Source organism: Saimiri boliviensis, chromosome 3 (genome assembly GCF_048565385.1).
Source record: "Saimiri boliviensis isolate mSaiBol1 chromosome 3, mSaiBol1.pri, whole genome shotgun sequence".
Lineage (NCBI taxonomy): Eukaryota > Metazoa > Chordata > Mammalia > Primates > Cebidae > Saimiri > Saimiri boliviensis.
Window position 1 is genome coordinate 14,075,922 of NC_133451.1, and position 14,079 is coordinate 14,090,000.

General features: G+C 35.1%; 1 protein-coding gene across 10 annotated transcripts in view; it reads left to right on the plus strand.

The window, feature by feature from the left end:
• CPEB2 (cytoplasmic polyadenylation element binding protein 2) overlaps window positions 1-14,079 on the plus strand; it is a 67,177-nt gene that overhangs the window by 51,327 nt on the left and 1,771 nt on the right. For all 10 annotated transcript variants that reach the window (XM_074395903.1, XM_074395901.1, XM_074395902.1 and 7 more), the window contains 4 exons: window positions 3,936-4,054; window positions 4,686-4,800; window positions 7,614-7,795; window positions 11,817-14,079. The exon at window positions 11,817-14,079 is cut by the window's right edge and continues 1,771 nt beyond it. In XM_074395903.1, coding sequence (XP_074252004.1) covers window positions 3,936-4,054; window positions 4,686-4,800; window positions 7,614-7,795; window positions 11,817-12,044 — 644 coding nt within the window. In that variant the 3' untranslated portion in view covers window positions 12,045-14,079. The remainder of the gene's footprint in view (window positions 1-3,935; window positions 4,055-4,685; window positions 4,801-7,613; window positions 7,796-11,816) is intronic.

The following is a 14,079-nucleotide window of genomic DNA, read 5'->3' on the forward strand; positions in this document are numbered from 1 at the left end:
AAAAGGAATTAGGAATTGTTTGAATGGAGAGATGCACATTTTTGCATGAGCTACTTGTTCCCTTACAGGGATGGTGTACTCTGAGCCTAGAAAGATGGAATGGAACAAAGTTAATGAAACAGAATAGTTATAGTCTTTATGGCTGTTGTTGCCATCATTGTTATTATGGTTGTGCAGTAGTTTCTTTAATTGAAAAAAAAATTGGCACTGGCAAATCATACTTTTTTTTTCATACAGTTACAGTTAATTGTAGCCATTTCTGAAGACCAGTATTTTCAAACCTTGTTCTTACAAGCAATTTTGTTATTTCTGTAATTCAGCATTTTCCATGGTTTGGGAAACACTGATAGAGAGGCATCCAGTGGGGGAACTTCCTGTATAATTACAGCAGTGACTAGAACCTTTAGATGCTGAACCACACATGTACTACATGTTTCCTTTGCAGTGAATAATCTTCACCTTATGTAATGATTAGCTTGCTTTAACAAATTCTAAAGAAGCTGCTATATAGTATGTTTTTGTTAAGAGTATTATATCTAATGACTTGGGTTAGCTAAGTCATAATTTACTCGATATGGCCTAATTAATTTTTATAATATAAACATTTATTTCCTAATAACAAAAATTAAGCAGTATTGAAAATATTGAATTTAAAGTATTATTTGAAACTTAAGCAATATTAAAATATTAACATCAAAAATTATCAAAATTAGGCAACATTAAAATATTTAACTTAATATACTATTTTAGTAAATTGGTCTTATATCCTCTTATTACAAAATAGTTATAGTTCCCAGATCCTTATTTTGTATCAAAATTAAAGCCTTAAAAAAATCTTTATTATTTTCAAGAATATTTAAATTGTTTCCAGCAATGTAAAAAGTTGTCTAAGACATGTTTTTTAATACAGACTACCTTTGGAAGTCTGTGTTTGGATAGGGTAAAATCATTTATATAGGGTGAAATGGCTTCAGATACATTTTATGCAATCAAGTATTTTAATTTTATTAAAATGAAGTACTTTAGTGTCCCATCAGGCCTTTGTGGCATAAAGCCATTATTGACAATAAGCTCAGTTTGAGCTCAGCATGACCTTACACTTCCCATTGTATGGTGGAACAGACATACATGGCCTGCTTGATGTCTGCTGCATATTGGGACTAGATTAAAATGCTGTACATTTGTTCGCATAGAAATCTTGTCCAAGGTAAGGGATAGATCATTCATAGCTATCACCTGCTGGGAATAATCACATGATAGTAAACTTGCAGTGTAAATTTTGATGCCTTCTTTTTATAATGTAGTCTATTCTGTCTGCTGGATACATGATCTTTTATTGAAAATTGACAATTGGTTGTTTACAAGTCTAGATAGTCTTCAAACAGTTTAAAAAAGATATTCTACTGTTTTCTAAGTTGAGACTTGATTTAAAAGTTTTGATCCATCTGACCTGTTTTATTAAGGAACATGTTTCATTCCAGCCTTCATATTGTAGCTTTCGTAGTATTATTGAGAAGTTTTAATGAGACTGTGGAACATTTCCTCTGCGTAGGGGATTTCCTGAACCTTTCCAAGTGTGTTCCAGTCTAAAAGGTTGCCCTAGAACTTGGATTGCCCTGCAGGCATTTATAGGAAACTTGAGTTCCAGATATACTCACTTGGTTAATTCTGCCAAGTTTTTTAAGAAGGTAGTATCACTACTAGAGAAAGTGTGAGAGACCTTGGGACTGACCTGGGTTTGAAATTTTTCAACCACCTACTTTCTATGGGACTGAGTTTTGTACGTTGATTTTTTCTTCTATAAAATGGGAATAATATTTCATAGACTTTTTAGAATTAAATGAAATAACGCATGTAAAGTTGTTAGTACAGTACGTTATAGCAAGTGCTGTATATAAAGTAGCCAATTGCTTTACTTAATAAGTGTTTTGATGTGTATGACATAGGATATTGTATTCTCTTATAAAAGGTAAATGGTTTTTAGTCCTGTTTGATAGTTGTTTTTTTCAAAAGCATGTATTTAATCTATCTGGAGTTCATTTTGTGTTAAGGTGTCAGGAAGGGGCTGTGGCACATATACACCATGGAATACTATGCAGCCATAAAAAAATGATGAGTTCGTGTCCTTTGTAGGGACATGGATGAATCTGGAAACCATCATTCTCAGCAAATTGACACAAGAACAGAAAATCAAACACCGCATGTTTTCACGCATAGGCAGGTGTTGAACAATGAGAACACATGGACACAAGGAGGGGAGCATCACACACTGGGGTCTGCTGGGGAGTAATAGGAGTGAGACAGCAGAGTGTAGGGAGGTTGGGGAGGGATAACATGGGGAGAAATGCCAGATATAGGTGAAGAGGGGATGGAGGCAGCAAACCACATTGCCATGTATGTACCTATGCAACAATCCTGCATGATCTACACATGTATCCCAGAACCTAAAATGCAATAAAATATGTATATATATTTAAAAAAAAAAACATAGATTTTCCTGTTCAAAAGATGCGGCATCTGACTTTTAAAAACTTGTCAGGCTTTCATGTGCCAAAATGTTGAAAACCACACATATTCAAACAAAGTTCCCACAGGAACACATAGAAAAAAAAAGTTGAGTCTGTGAGTGAGAATAAAGGATGTCATTGTACCATTAAAAAAATATTTTTTTTCCCATTCTGTTGGTTGTCGGTTCACTCTAATGATTGTTTCTTTTGCTGTACATAATCTCTGGAGTTTAATTAAATCCCATTTGTTTATTTTGGCTTTTGTTGCCAGTGCTTTTGGTGTTTTAGTCATAAAGTGCTTGCCTATGCCTATGTCCTCAATGATTTTACCTAGGCTTTCTTCTAGGGTTTTTATGGTGTTAGGTCTTATGCTTAAGTCTTTAATCCATCTGGGAATGTACCCATCTGACAAAGGGCTAATATCCAGAACCTACAAAGAACTGAAACAGATTTACAAGAAAAAAAAAAAAAACATTCGAAAGTGGGCAAAGGACATGAACAGACACTTTTCAGAAGAAGACATATATGAGGCCAACAGACATGAAAATATACTTATCATAACTGGTCATTGGAGAAATGCAAATCAAAACCACATTGAGATACCATCTCATGCCAGTTAGAATGGCGACATTAAAAAATCTGGAGACAATAGATGCTGGAGAGGATGTGGAGTAATAGGAACACTTTTACACTGTTGGTGGGAGTGTAAATTAGTTCAGCCATTTTGGAAGACAAAGTGTGGCAATTCCTCAAGGACCTAGAAATAGAAATTTCATTTGACACAGCAATCCCATTACTGGGTATGTATCCAAAAGATTATGAATCATTCTATTATAAAGACACATGCACACGTGTTCATTGCAGCACTGTTTGCAATAGCAGAGAACTGGAACCAACCCAAATGCCCATCAGTGATAGACTGGACAAGGAAAATGTGGCACATATACACCATGGAATACTATGCAGCCATAGCAAACAATGAGTTTATGTCCTTTGTAGGGACATGGATGAATCTGGAAACCATCGTTCTCAGCAAACTGACACAAGAACAGAAAATCAAACACCGCATATTCTTACTCATACACAGGTGTTGAACAATGAGAACACGTGGACACAGGGAGGAGAGCATCACATACTGGGGTCTGTTGGTGGGGAGTAGGGGAGGGACAGCAGGAGGTAGGAAGGTTGGGGAGGGATAACATGGGGAGAAATGCCAAATATAGGTGAAGGGGAGATGAAGGCAGCAAACCACATTGCCATGTATGTACCTATCTAACAATCCTGCATGTTCTGCACATTTACCCCAGGACCTAAAGTGCAATAAAATACATATATTCAAAAAAAATCATGTATTTTCTAAATAGCACTGAAATTTGGAGTAAAATCACTTAGCTTGACATATTGCTTCATCTTTAATTGTTATTCCAGGCTATGCATTTCTTCTCTTTCAAGAAGAGAGCTCAGTTCAAGCATTAATTGATGCTTGTATTGAAGAAGATGGAAAGCTCTATCTGTGTGTTTCTAGCCCTACCATCAAGGACAAACCAGTAAGTAAATACCACATGAACTTCAGGCTACAAATGCTAATTTTTCAAAATTGTTTTGAAATGGTTGTTAATGAATAAAATAATAAGTAAACTACCACGCTGAGTTTTAGTTTTGAAACATCCAGATAATTTATAGCAGGAGTCCCCAGCCCCTGGGTGGTGGACCAGTATTGGTCCATGACCTATTGGGAAGCAGACTGCACGGCAGGATATGAGTGGCAGGCAAGCCAGCAGTACTGCATGAGCTCTACCCCCTGTCAGATCAGAGATGACATTAGATTGTCATAGGAATGTGAACCCTGTTGTCAACTGCACATACAAGTGGTCTAGGTTGCACATTCTTTATGAAAATCTAATGCCTGATGATCCAAGGTGGAACACTTTCATCTCAAAACCATCCTCCACCCCCTTAATCTTTGGAAAAATTGGCTTCCTCAGAATTGGTCCCTGGTGCCATAAAGGTTGGAGACTGCTGACTTATAGTATCTATATCAAAAGTTATGAAAATAGTTTGTTTCCAAATCCTACTATACAAATTTTTAAACAATAAAAGAATAACTATTAACTGACAAAAACAAACAACCCTCATAAGCCATCAAGGGAGTAAGACCCAATGTAATTTTCTTCATAGGTTCAAATACGTCCTTGGAATTTAAGTGATAGTGATTTTGTAATGGATGGTTCTCAGCCTTTGGATCCCCGAAAAACAATTTTTGTTGGAGGTGTTCCTCGGCCATTAAGGGCTGGTAAGTGGAATGTTAATAATTTTGTTTAAAAAATAATTTAAATATGTCCTAGTCAATAAACATTTGGAAGCCATTGTGTACATGACACTATTGGACAGAACAGGAGCAGATTCTTCATGTTCCAATAGTTGCTAACTACAGAATTTTGAAACATATTCTCAGACCCCTTCTTGAAACTCTCAAACTGCAGAATTGGATACTTATCTATCAATATTAGTGTAGTTGGTTAACTCCAAGCAAACTATAAGAATTCACCTAAATATTTCTGATTTCCTAAGTGAACCTCTCTTAAGACATGAAAATTTGGAGTCTGTTTATTTGATTGATTCTGATATCTGAAGAAGAAATACGGGATTATTTTCTCTTATTAGTATTTTAGTCATTAACTGAAGTAGCACTTTAGATAAGTTAATGATGATAAACTTCTGTTTATCAACAACTAGGAACTATAAACCAACCAAAATATGTCTCATAGGAATATAATTGTACAGGTATATGCCCACTTTGCACATGTTAGATGATACTGTATACCATGTGTAGAGTGTTAGTGATTTCCATCACTGAGAACATCCTCTCCCCAGTCTTAAAAATATGTGTTAAAGAATATTCATACATGTAAACTTACAGAACGTGATGACTTTTACAGAGAAGTACTGTAGGGAACGGAAGGGTGTGTGCAAGGAAATATTATATAGTCTGATATCTTAAAGATATTTGTAGTTGAACTGACATGTAAAGGATTGAGCAAAAGTGGGAGGATCAGAGTGGTAGTAGGGTTCTGAGGAGTGTGTTTCACAGAAAGGGAAAAGCTTATTTAAAGGTCTTGTGTGGAGGGAAACTGTGCTTTGGAGGGACTGAAAGAAGCCCAAAGCAGCTGACTCGGGATACAAGGAGTGATGGAAGGGACACAAGGAGACATTGCAAAAGTAGACAGGATTCAGATCATACAAGTCTAATAGGCTAACATGGTGTTTATCCTTAGAGCAAGGGTAAACCATTGAAGAGTTTTTAAACAAAAGAGAGATGTGATCATATTTTCGGTTTTCAAAGTTCACTTTAGCTAATGACTTATAGAGGTGGGGGCAGGGTGAGAGTAAATATGGGCAGACCAGTTTAGGATTCTATTATTACAGTCCAGGAAATTAGACAATGGTGGCTTGGATTACTGCTAGCAAGGAGAAAGCCAGGTGAACAGAGGTAACAGATATTAGGTAAACACAAAGACTGAATCTCGTCTTTCAGTCATAAGCCACTGGGTGGGTAGTGATACCTTTTACTGAGAGGGAAGGAATACTGGAGGAAGAACAGATTGGGAGGGTAGATCATGGTCTTGATTTTGAACCTAAGTTTATGGCACCATTCAGAGTTCTCAAATAGAAATTTCAATTAAACCATGATATCTGATATATTTTTGTTATATTTTGTTGGTGGTATCTGATACATTTTTAAAGAGAATCATTATACTGTTTTAAAAACAAGCTGAGAAGGCAAGGGTCAAAAGCAAAGAGATAAGGTTATTGCCATGAACAAGATGAAAAATGATGTTAGCTTGAATCAGGATGTTAGTGATGGAGGTGAGGAGATTGGACTCTAGATAGGTCTTGAAAATCAAGTTCACCTGATTATATGTGTGCTAGGGAGCAAGAGAAGAATACAGAAAAGATGAAGCCAAAGATCTTGACTTGACAACTTCATCTTTTCTGTTCCTTTCTAACTGGGTCAGCAAAAACTCACTGGAGCAAGTTTAATGGGATTGAAGAAGATTATGAATTCCATTTTTAACATACTGAGTGTGGCCAGTGCCTGTTACATATCGAGTTGTCCAGTAGACAGTTGCATATATGAGTCTGGAGTCCAGGGAAGATGTCCATACTAGAGATACAAATGTAGGAGCTTAAAAACATATAGATGGTGTTTAAAGCTATGATACAGGATGAAATTACCAAATCCAGGAGCATAGACAATGCTGCAAGGATTGAAACTTAGGGTACTCTTGCAAGGATTGAAACTTAGCGTACTCTGACATCAAAAAGTTAAGGAATTTAGGATGAACTACCAAGGAAAACTCAGAAGAAATTTATCAGTGAGGTAGGAGCAGAATTGGTGGGCTAATATATTCCAGAGGCCAGATGGAGAAAATATTTGAATGAGAAGGAAGGGATTAACTGTATTCAATGGTACTTACAGATAGATTGACCATTGGACTTGGCATCAACAATTACAGTGGAGTCATGGTGTGATAGTCTGATTAGAAAGAGTTGAATAAAGTATGGGAGGAGAGGAATTGGGGAATACTGAAACAGATTTTGAAAATTTTGTTTGTAAAGGGAAACAGAGTAATGAAGTAGTAACTGAGAGGGAAAACAATGTTATGAGAATTTTTTTTAAGATAGGAAAATTATAGTGTACATGGGAATGAGCTTGTATAAGGGAAAACTGGTGGTACATAAGGGAAAGGGGAGAATTGCTGAAGCAGTATCTCTTCTTAGTGAGAGTGGATGGGATCTAGTATGCAAGTAAAAGGATTGGATTTAGGAAAGAGTGTGGAACTATTTCTCTATAGGACAAGACAGGGTATATAGTGGGTTTAGTGCTAGTAAGTAGGAAGATGTGATGGCAGTGAGTCACTTTATAGCTAAAAAAAAAGCCATCCTTGATCCCAGTCCTCCTCTAACAACAGCCTCTTAATCTGCCATTCTACTCCTGGTCAAATGATAATATACAGTTGACTTCTATGTTTTCCAAAAAGTGCTTAAAAATTGTTGATTACTGTGTTTTCTCACATTTGACATAAACTTCTTTTCTTCTTGAAGTGGAACTTGCTATGATCATGGACCGGCTATATGGTGGAGTTTGTTATGCAGGAATTGATACAGATCCTGAGCTAAAATACCCAAAAGGTGCTGGGCGAGTTGCTTTCTCCAATCAGCAGAGCTATATTGCTGCCATTAGTGCTCGGTTTGTTCAGCTTCAGCACGGTGATATTGATAAACGTGTAAGTTGCATATTGGGAAATCACTTATGTCCTATAATAATGTGCTGATCCAAAGTGTCATACACTAAAGAGTTAATAATATAATTCAAACACTGTTTAGTTTTTAACTTCTTTAAGTCTTAAAGGATAAAAATATAAAGGATAAAAATATCCTTGAAATGTAAAATTCCTGAACACACTTTATATTTAGGTATAATATAAAAAATATTAATGTCATTGTACAGCCATGTCAAAAAATTTTTATCAGCCAGTAAGGTCAAATATTCTAACCATGGAGGCAGAGGTTGTTTTAAGAGCCTGTACTTTGGAGTCAGACTGCCTGGGATTGAATCCCATTTCTACAAATTTACCTTCTCTGTGCCTTTTTCCTCACTTGTAAAATGGAAAACAATGATAATATGTCTTTCTCAGTTTTGAGGACTAAATTAATTCACATATACACAAACACTTAGAATAAAACTTGGCACAGAATGTTATTTAAATGTTTGTTTTCTTTGTCACAAAGTCTAAAATAAAAATGCATCACGTATATTTCTCTAAAATAATTGGCCTACACTTAAATATTTCTTTTTGAGTAGCATTGCCTGAATCATCACAGTAAGAACTTTTAAGTACTAGGAATGATAACTGAAACCCTATTGAATAATTCCAAGTAGTGACTACCTTCTAGAGTAGGGAAAGGCTCTAGTATTCATTTACAAATCTGTTTTATGCCAAAATCTGTGAACAATTCCTATACATACCTAAGCATATTCTAAAATAATTATATTTATAGTTCAGCAGAAATACACTAAGAATATGAGGTAAATGAATTTTTTATATCCAAATTAGTAGATAGAAGGTATAATTTGAGTGGGTACACCTTTTCCCAATATAACAGTTTCTTGAATCCTCTTCTGGGGTTGTTTGGCACGTTAAAAGACTATTTTCAGGACAGGGAAGCTGGTTAACTAATACCAGTTGACTAGATCATGCATGCTAGAACTAGTCCTCAATGTATTTACCCAGCCATCCCATTAGAAAAGAAATGCAGCATTGTTTCAGTTCACAAATGCAGAGTGGCTTTTTTTGTTTGTTTGTTTGCATTGCTACTTAAAATTTTGGTTGCCAAATAAGGTGAGGTTCTCTGCTTTTGATAAGACATGCATAGATAACCTTTCTAAACTTGTCTGAATGTTAAGAGTTCCTCGAGTCTTGTGTTCTCAACCTGTGCTGTACTTTATTCACCTGGGAACTTAGAAAAATCTTGATATTTGGGTCCTACCCTCTGAGGTTCTGCTGAATTGGTCTGAGAGGCAGCCTCAACAACAGGAGTTTATAAAGCTCTGAAAGTAACAAATGTATAGCAGTGCTTTAGGCTGCTGATCTAGCCTAATTCCCTACTTTTACAGAGAGGTGATAGGTCACAGAGGATGTTATTTACATAGTATATAATCAGGGTGTTTAGTGCAGTGCAGAAGAAAAAGACTGTTGCAGTGTCATACCTCATACCTCTTTGTTTCCAAAATGATAGTGAAGGACCAGTTATTTGGAGCAAAGTATTGACTCTTCAAGAGCAACTCAGTTGCAGAGCAGATGAATTAAGATACACGTGCCTTCTTGAAAAGGCATTGAAATACCTTAGGGAAAAGCTTATTTTCTAAGATATGTACTACAAAGGTAATTTTCAACTGTATTTGAAAGAATTTGAGCCTTAAGTATTTTACAAGTCACTAATATTGCTTACACAAAGAAATATTAAACCATTAACCTTTATACCTTTCATCTCTCCAATATGAATATGGCTATTAAGCCATAAAAATCGAATAAATTTAAGTGTGTAAGTACCAACTCAAGGATACATAGGATACTTATTTGGAGAAAATGAAAATTGTTTATTCCACTTACTGTTTACGCTGATGGATACTGTGGTTTAGTTCTATCTGATAGCTGGAAAGCACAATCAACACAGATGTGTAATTCATTATATTTTTTGTATGTTATTTCATGAGTAGTATAATTCACTGTGACTTCTAGTAAATGTTAAAATACAAGACTAGGTAAAGTGTCAATGAAACTCCTTTCATGTACAGAAGAGTTTAATTATTAGAGATTATTAATCAAAATAGATTTTGAAATTCAATTTTCCATCTTTACAGTGTATGATTTTGAGTTAAGTAGCTTAGCTTCATAAACTAATATCTAGAATTTAAAAAATACTTATAATTGAAATCATTGCATTTGTAAAATTTTTGTTCAACAGTTTTATATTAAAACATGTAGCTCCTGAAAATCTGGCATTTTATCAGGTATTGTGGAAGTGAAGTCGACATCACAGACCCTGGTTTCAATTTGCCTAAAATCTTATGAAAAGAAAAAAAAACAACAACAACAACAAAAAGAAATAAACATGAGAAAGAAACCCAGAAAACATATGTAAATGTATTGCATTCACTCGTATATTTCTAGCATTTCTACTTCGTGTTAGATATTCTTCTAGGCACTGGAAACTGAACATTGAGCAAATGGGTGCTGTTCTTGTGTTCGTGGAGTTTATAATTCAGTGAGATGAAATCCAGTAACTCTCATGCCATCTTGATTTATTCTTGGGTCATAATTTTTTTATGATAACTATAATTGTAATGAAGATAATAAATCAAAAATAGCAACTTGGCAAATAAAAGATAGAACCGATAAAGGAAAAAGTTAAGAGATAAAGATCAAGCATAAAAATTTTAAAAGTTTGTGTCAAAGATTGTAAAACCCCTGGAAAAAAGTTTAAAAATTCTTAACTGGCAAAGAGAACTCATAAATCAATTTTAAAAAACAAAAAATACTTCAGCAACAAAACATACAAAAAGTACAGACAAGCAATTCAGAAAAGCTGTGTCTAATATGCATAAAATATATTAATCATAATCAGTGAAATAGAAACAACAATGTAATTCTATTACCTATCTATTAAATGAACATCCTACAGTTCTTTTAATCAACTTTTAGGTTGTTTCTAGTTTGTTGTTGTTCTTACAAATAACATTACAGAAAATACCTTTATATTCGTTTTCTGCACTCATGCAAGTATTTCAATAGAATACATTCAGAATACAAATTGTCAAATCATTATTTTTTACTATGGGCAACCTTTACTTGATCTCAATCCAGTTCTTCAGAACGTTCAGTGTTCTGTCATCTCCTAAGGAATGGCTGAGCTGTTAGGCTATCTGGCACTTTTCAGCCAAAGGTAAAAACCTTCCATTCATAAAGTTATCACAAGCAGGAAAGCAAGGCTATTGCAACTAATAATAGGTAATACTGATTTATAGACTATTTTACCGTGTGCTAAGCGCTTTCTTATGCTTTTACATTCACAGTTTACGCTGCACAACTCTGAGACAGAATCTGTTATTCTCACTTGACAGATGTGAAAACTGAGGTAGAAAAGTTTATCTTTCAGAGCTGACTCTGATCTGAAGTGTTCTGCCAAGTCAGACCTTCACAACAGGACTAGTAGGACTTTATATCTTACAAATTTTCGGAAGTCTAGGCATGCTCTTTTTAAGATTCTCCACAGTCTGGCTCGTCTGTGCCAGTTATTTCCAAGCAGAGTGTGACTTTCACTTGCAGTGGAGAAGCGCTGCCCTAATCAGTGGCAGTTTGGGTTCTGCCACCTCACAGGTGGTATTGGAATGAGGGAAAAGGGTGTGGAAACCCTTCCATGAATAATTGATATCTCTTTTGTTTTTCACTCACAATCCCCCCCAACTCTGAAAATACCAGCACACAGGTTTTTCAAAGATGATATTCAAGAAAGGTGAGCATGGAATGTTCTGCAAATATCAGATTTTTATAGATTTTTAAAGTATTTTAACCTACTACATGGTAAAGGAGTAGTTTCTCAGACCTACTCCTTCTTTGAGAAACTGCCCATTTCCTCACCTTTTAGTGCTGGTCCTTTTTTTCCTCTATAGAAACAATTTTAAGTTGTTAGAGAATTTGATTTCTGAAGCAGACCCTAACGAGACTTCTTTTCTGTTTTTTCAAGGTGGAGGTAAAGCCATATGTGCTAGATGACCAGATGTGTGATGAATGCCAGGGCGCACGCTGTGGTGGAAAATTTGCTCCCTTTTTTTGTGCCAATGTCACTTGCCTGCAGTATTACTGTGAGTTCTGTTGGGCAAATATCCACTCTCGTGCTGGACGTGAGTTCCATAAGCCATTGGTAAAGGAAGGTGCTGATCGCCCACGTCAGATCCACTTCCGCTGGAACTAAGAATAGCAAACTGGCCTCTGTTTAACAAGGAAAGAAAGGGTGCATGTGGCTTACTGTGTCTGAAGATACTGACATGCAGAAGAAATAAGTGCATTCTTCTGCTTTTCACCCCAGCTATCAATACATGCATCTTTATCAGCAGCCAAAACACTACAAGCCTCTTGTTTTTCACCAAAACCCTACATCTCAGGCTTACTAATTTTTGTGATATTTTCATGTTAAAATAAAATGTTTTTTTGTATTTTCTCCAAGTTATTTTTATATGTAAAGTTAAAATTAGATATGAGAATGTTTTGCGTAGGGGCAACACAGTCTGCTGCTATATAGTGGGGGAAGCGTGCACTTATTTCTAAACATGGGTTTTTAACTTCAAGATCTGCCCCAGTAATTTACCAAAGGTAGCAAAAATAATAGTGAAGATGGAATATGTCTGCTACAAATGCTTATTTTTATTGTTGCTATTTTCAGTGTATACATAAACTAAAAATTAGGGTTGATTTTTTTGCTCTCCATTTTGACTTGCAAGAAATAATACCTCAAGATAATCTGATTTATTAGCTATTTTTAAACATTTTTAATCACAAGCTGTATTAGCTTTGCTGCTATATAGGTGTTATGTGTAAATGCCACCTATTAATACGGGACTGAAAATGTTAGAGACACACTGCATTGCAGATAAAATGCAGGCAGCACAATATGGCCTAAACTGCCATAGTTTTAGAATGTGAAAAAAATGCATGTTTACTTACCTGTATACACCATATGCATGCACTAGAATTATTAACTAACGAGGTGAGGTATTGCAACTGTTCAAAAAAGCTCTCTTGAATCTAGGTAGCATGAACAAATTATAAAATTTGTTTAAAAAAAGCAAACTTGCATGCATTATTGTGACTTCAAGTTTAAAAAATCGTCTTACATGTGTACAATATGCAAATTAGTTTTAGATTAGAGAGTGCAGCCATTTTGTGATCTGGTCAGTAGTGGAATTCGATTTTATGCAGACTGGATGTAATATTTGTAATCCCTGTGCAATTTTGTGACGTGCGGTTCTAATTCATGTGCAGTGATATAGTATAGATAAAAGAATGAGTAAAAGAAAATACAAGAATTCTAAAGAAAGTTGAGTTTAGCCCCTTTGATAGTCCATGGTTAAGACATGCTTTGTAAACCAAAGATGGCCAGCACACTGCTAACCAGTCACCTAGTGTAAGACCCATAAGAAACCCATATTTAAAAATCTGAATATTATAGAAGAATGCAAAACTTTAGTAAACCTAAGTAAAGTCAAAATGGAGAAGGGGAAATATACAGATGGCTAGTTGCATAAAATTAAATTTTACCTTTATGAGACAATGGTGAAATCTGGCTTCAACTTGCTTATGTGTTTAACCTATATATATTGGGGTCTTCTGTCTAAACTGGGGTCACTGTTGCATGGAACATTGTTCTTAATGGTTAAGAATTACTTTTTAAAAAATTTTGATGAAGGAATTTTGGTAATGACTTTCCTTGCAGGTTTTTTGGGGTTTTGTTTTTTTTGTTTGTTTGTTTGTTTGTTTGTTTTTTTTGAGAAAGTGGCATGGAAACATGCAATAGTTAGTGAGTTTCTCTTGGTACTGAACACTATTAGAATATCATTAGTGATATTTTTTCTCTTTAGAGCATTTTTAATGCAACTAGCCCCTGTATTTTAATGTAAGAGTTACTCTGCAATCTAAGCAAAGCACCCAACAATGGTAAATGTTTTTTAAAAATGCAGAACTAAGATTTTTGACTCTAAAGAGAGAAAATTACAAGGGTATTGCCTTATAGCAAACCCTTGGGACAATCCTTCATGTGAGCAAAGTGTTGATCTTAATATTGGTTGTCTGTGGTGTGCTTTTTTGTACTGTAAAAATGTGGTTCATGTCTAACTCTGCTGTTTTATTGTGGTTGTGGTTCAAGTTTTTAATGTTTAAAGTTGATGCTGTTTTCAGAAGAGCTTTTTACTAATTTATTTGTCAATGTTCCCTATTTGTTACTTAACCATGAT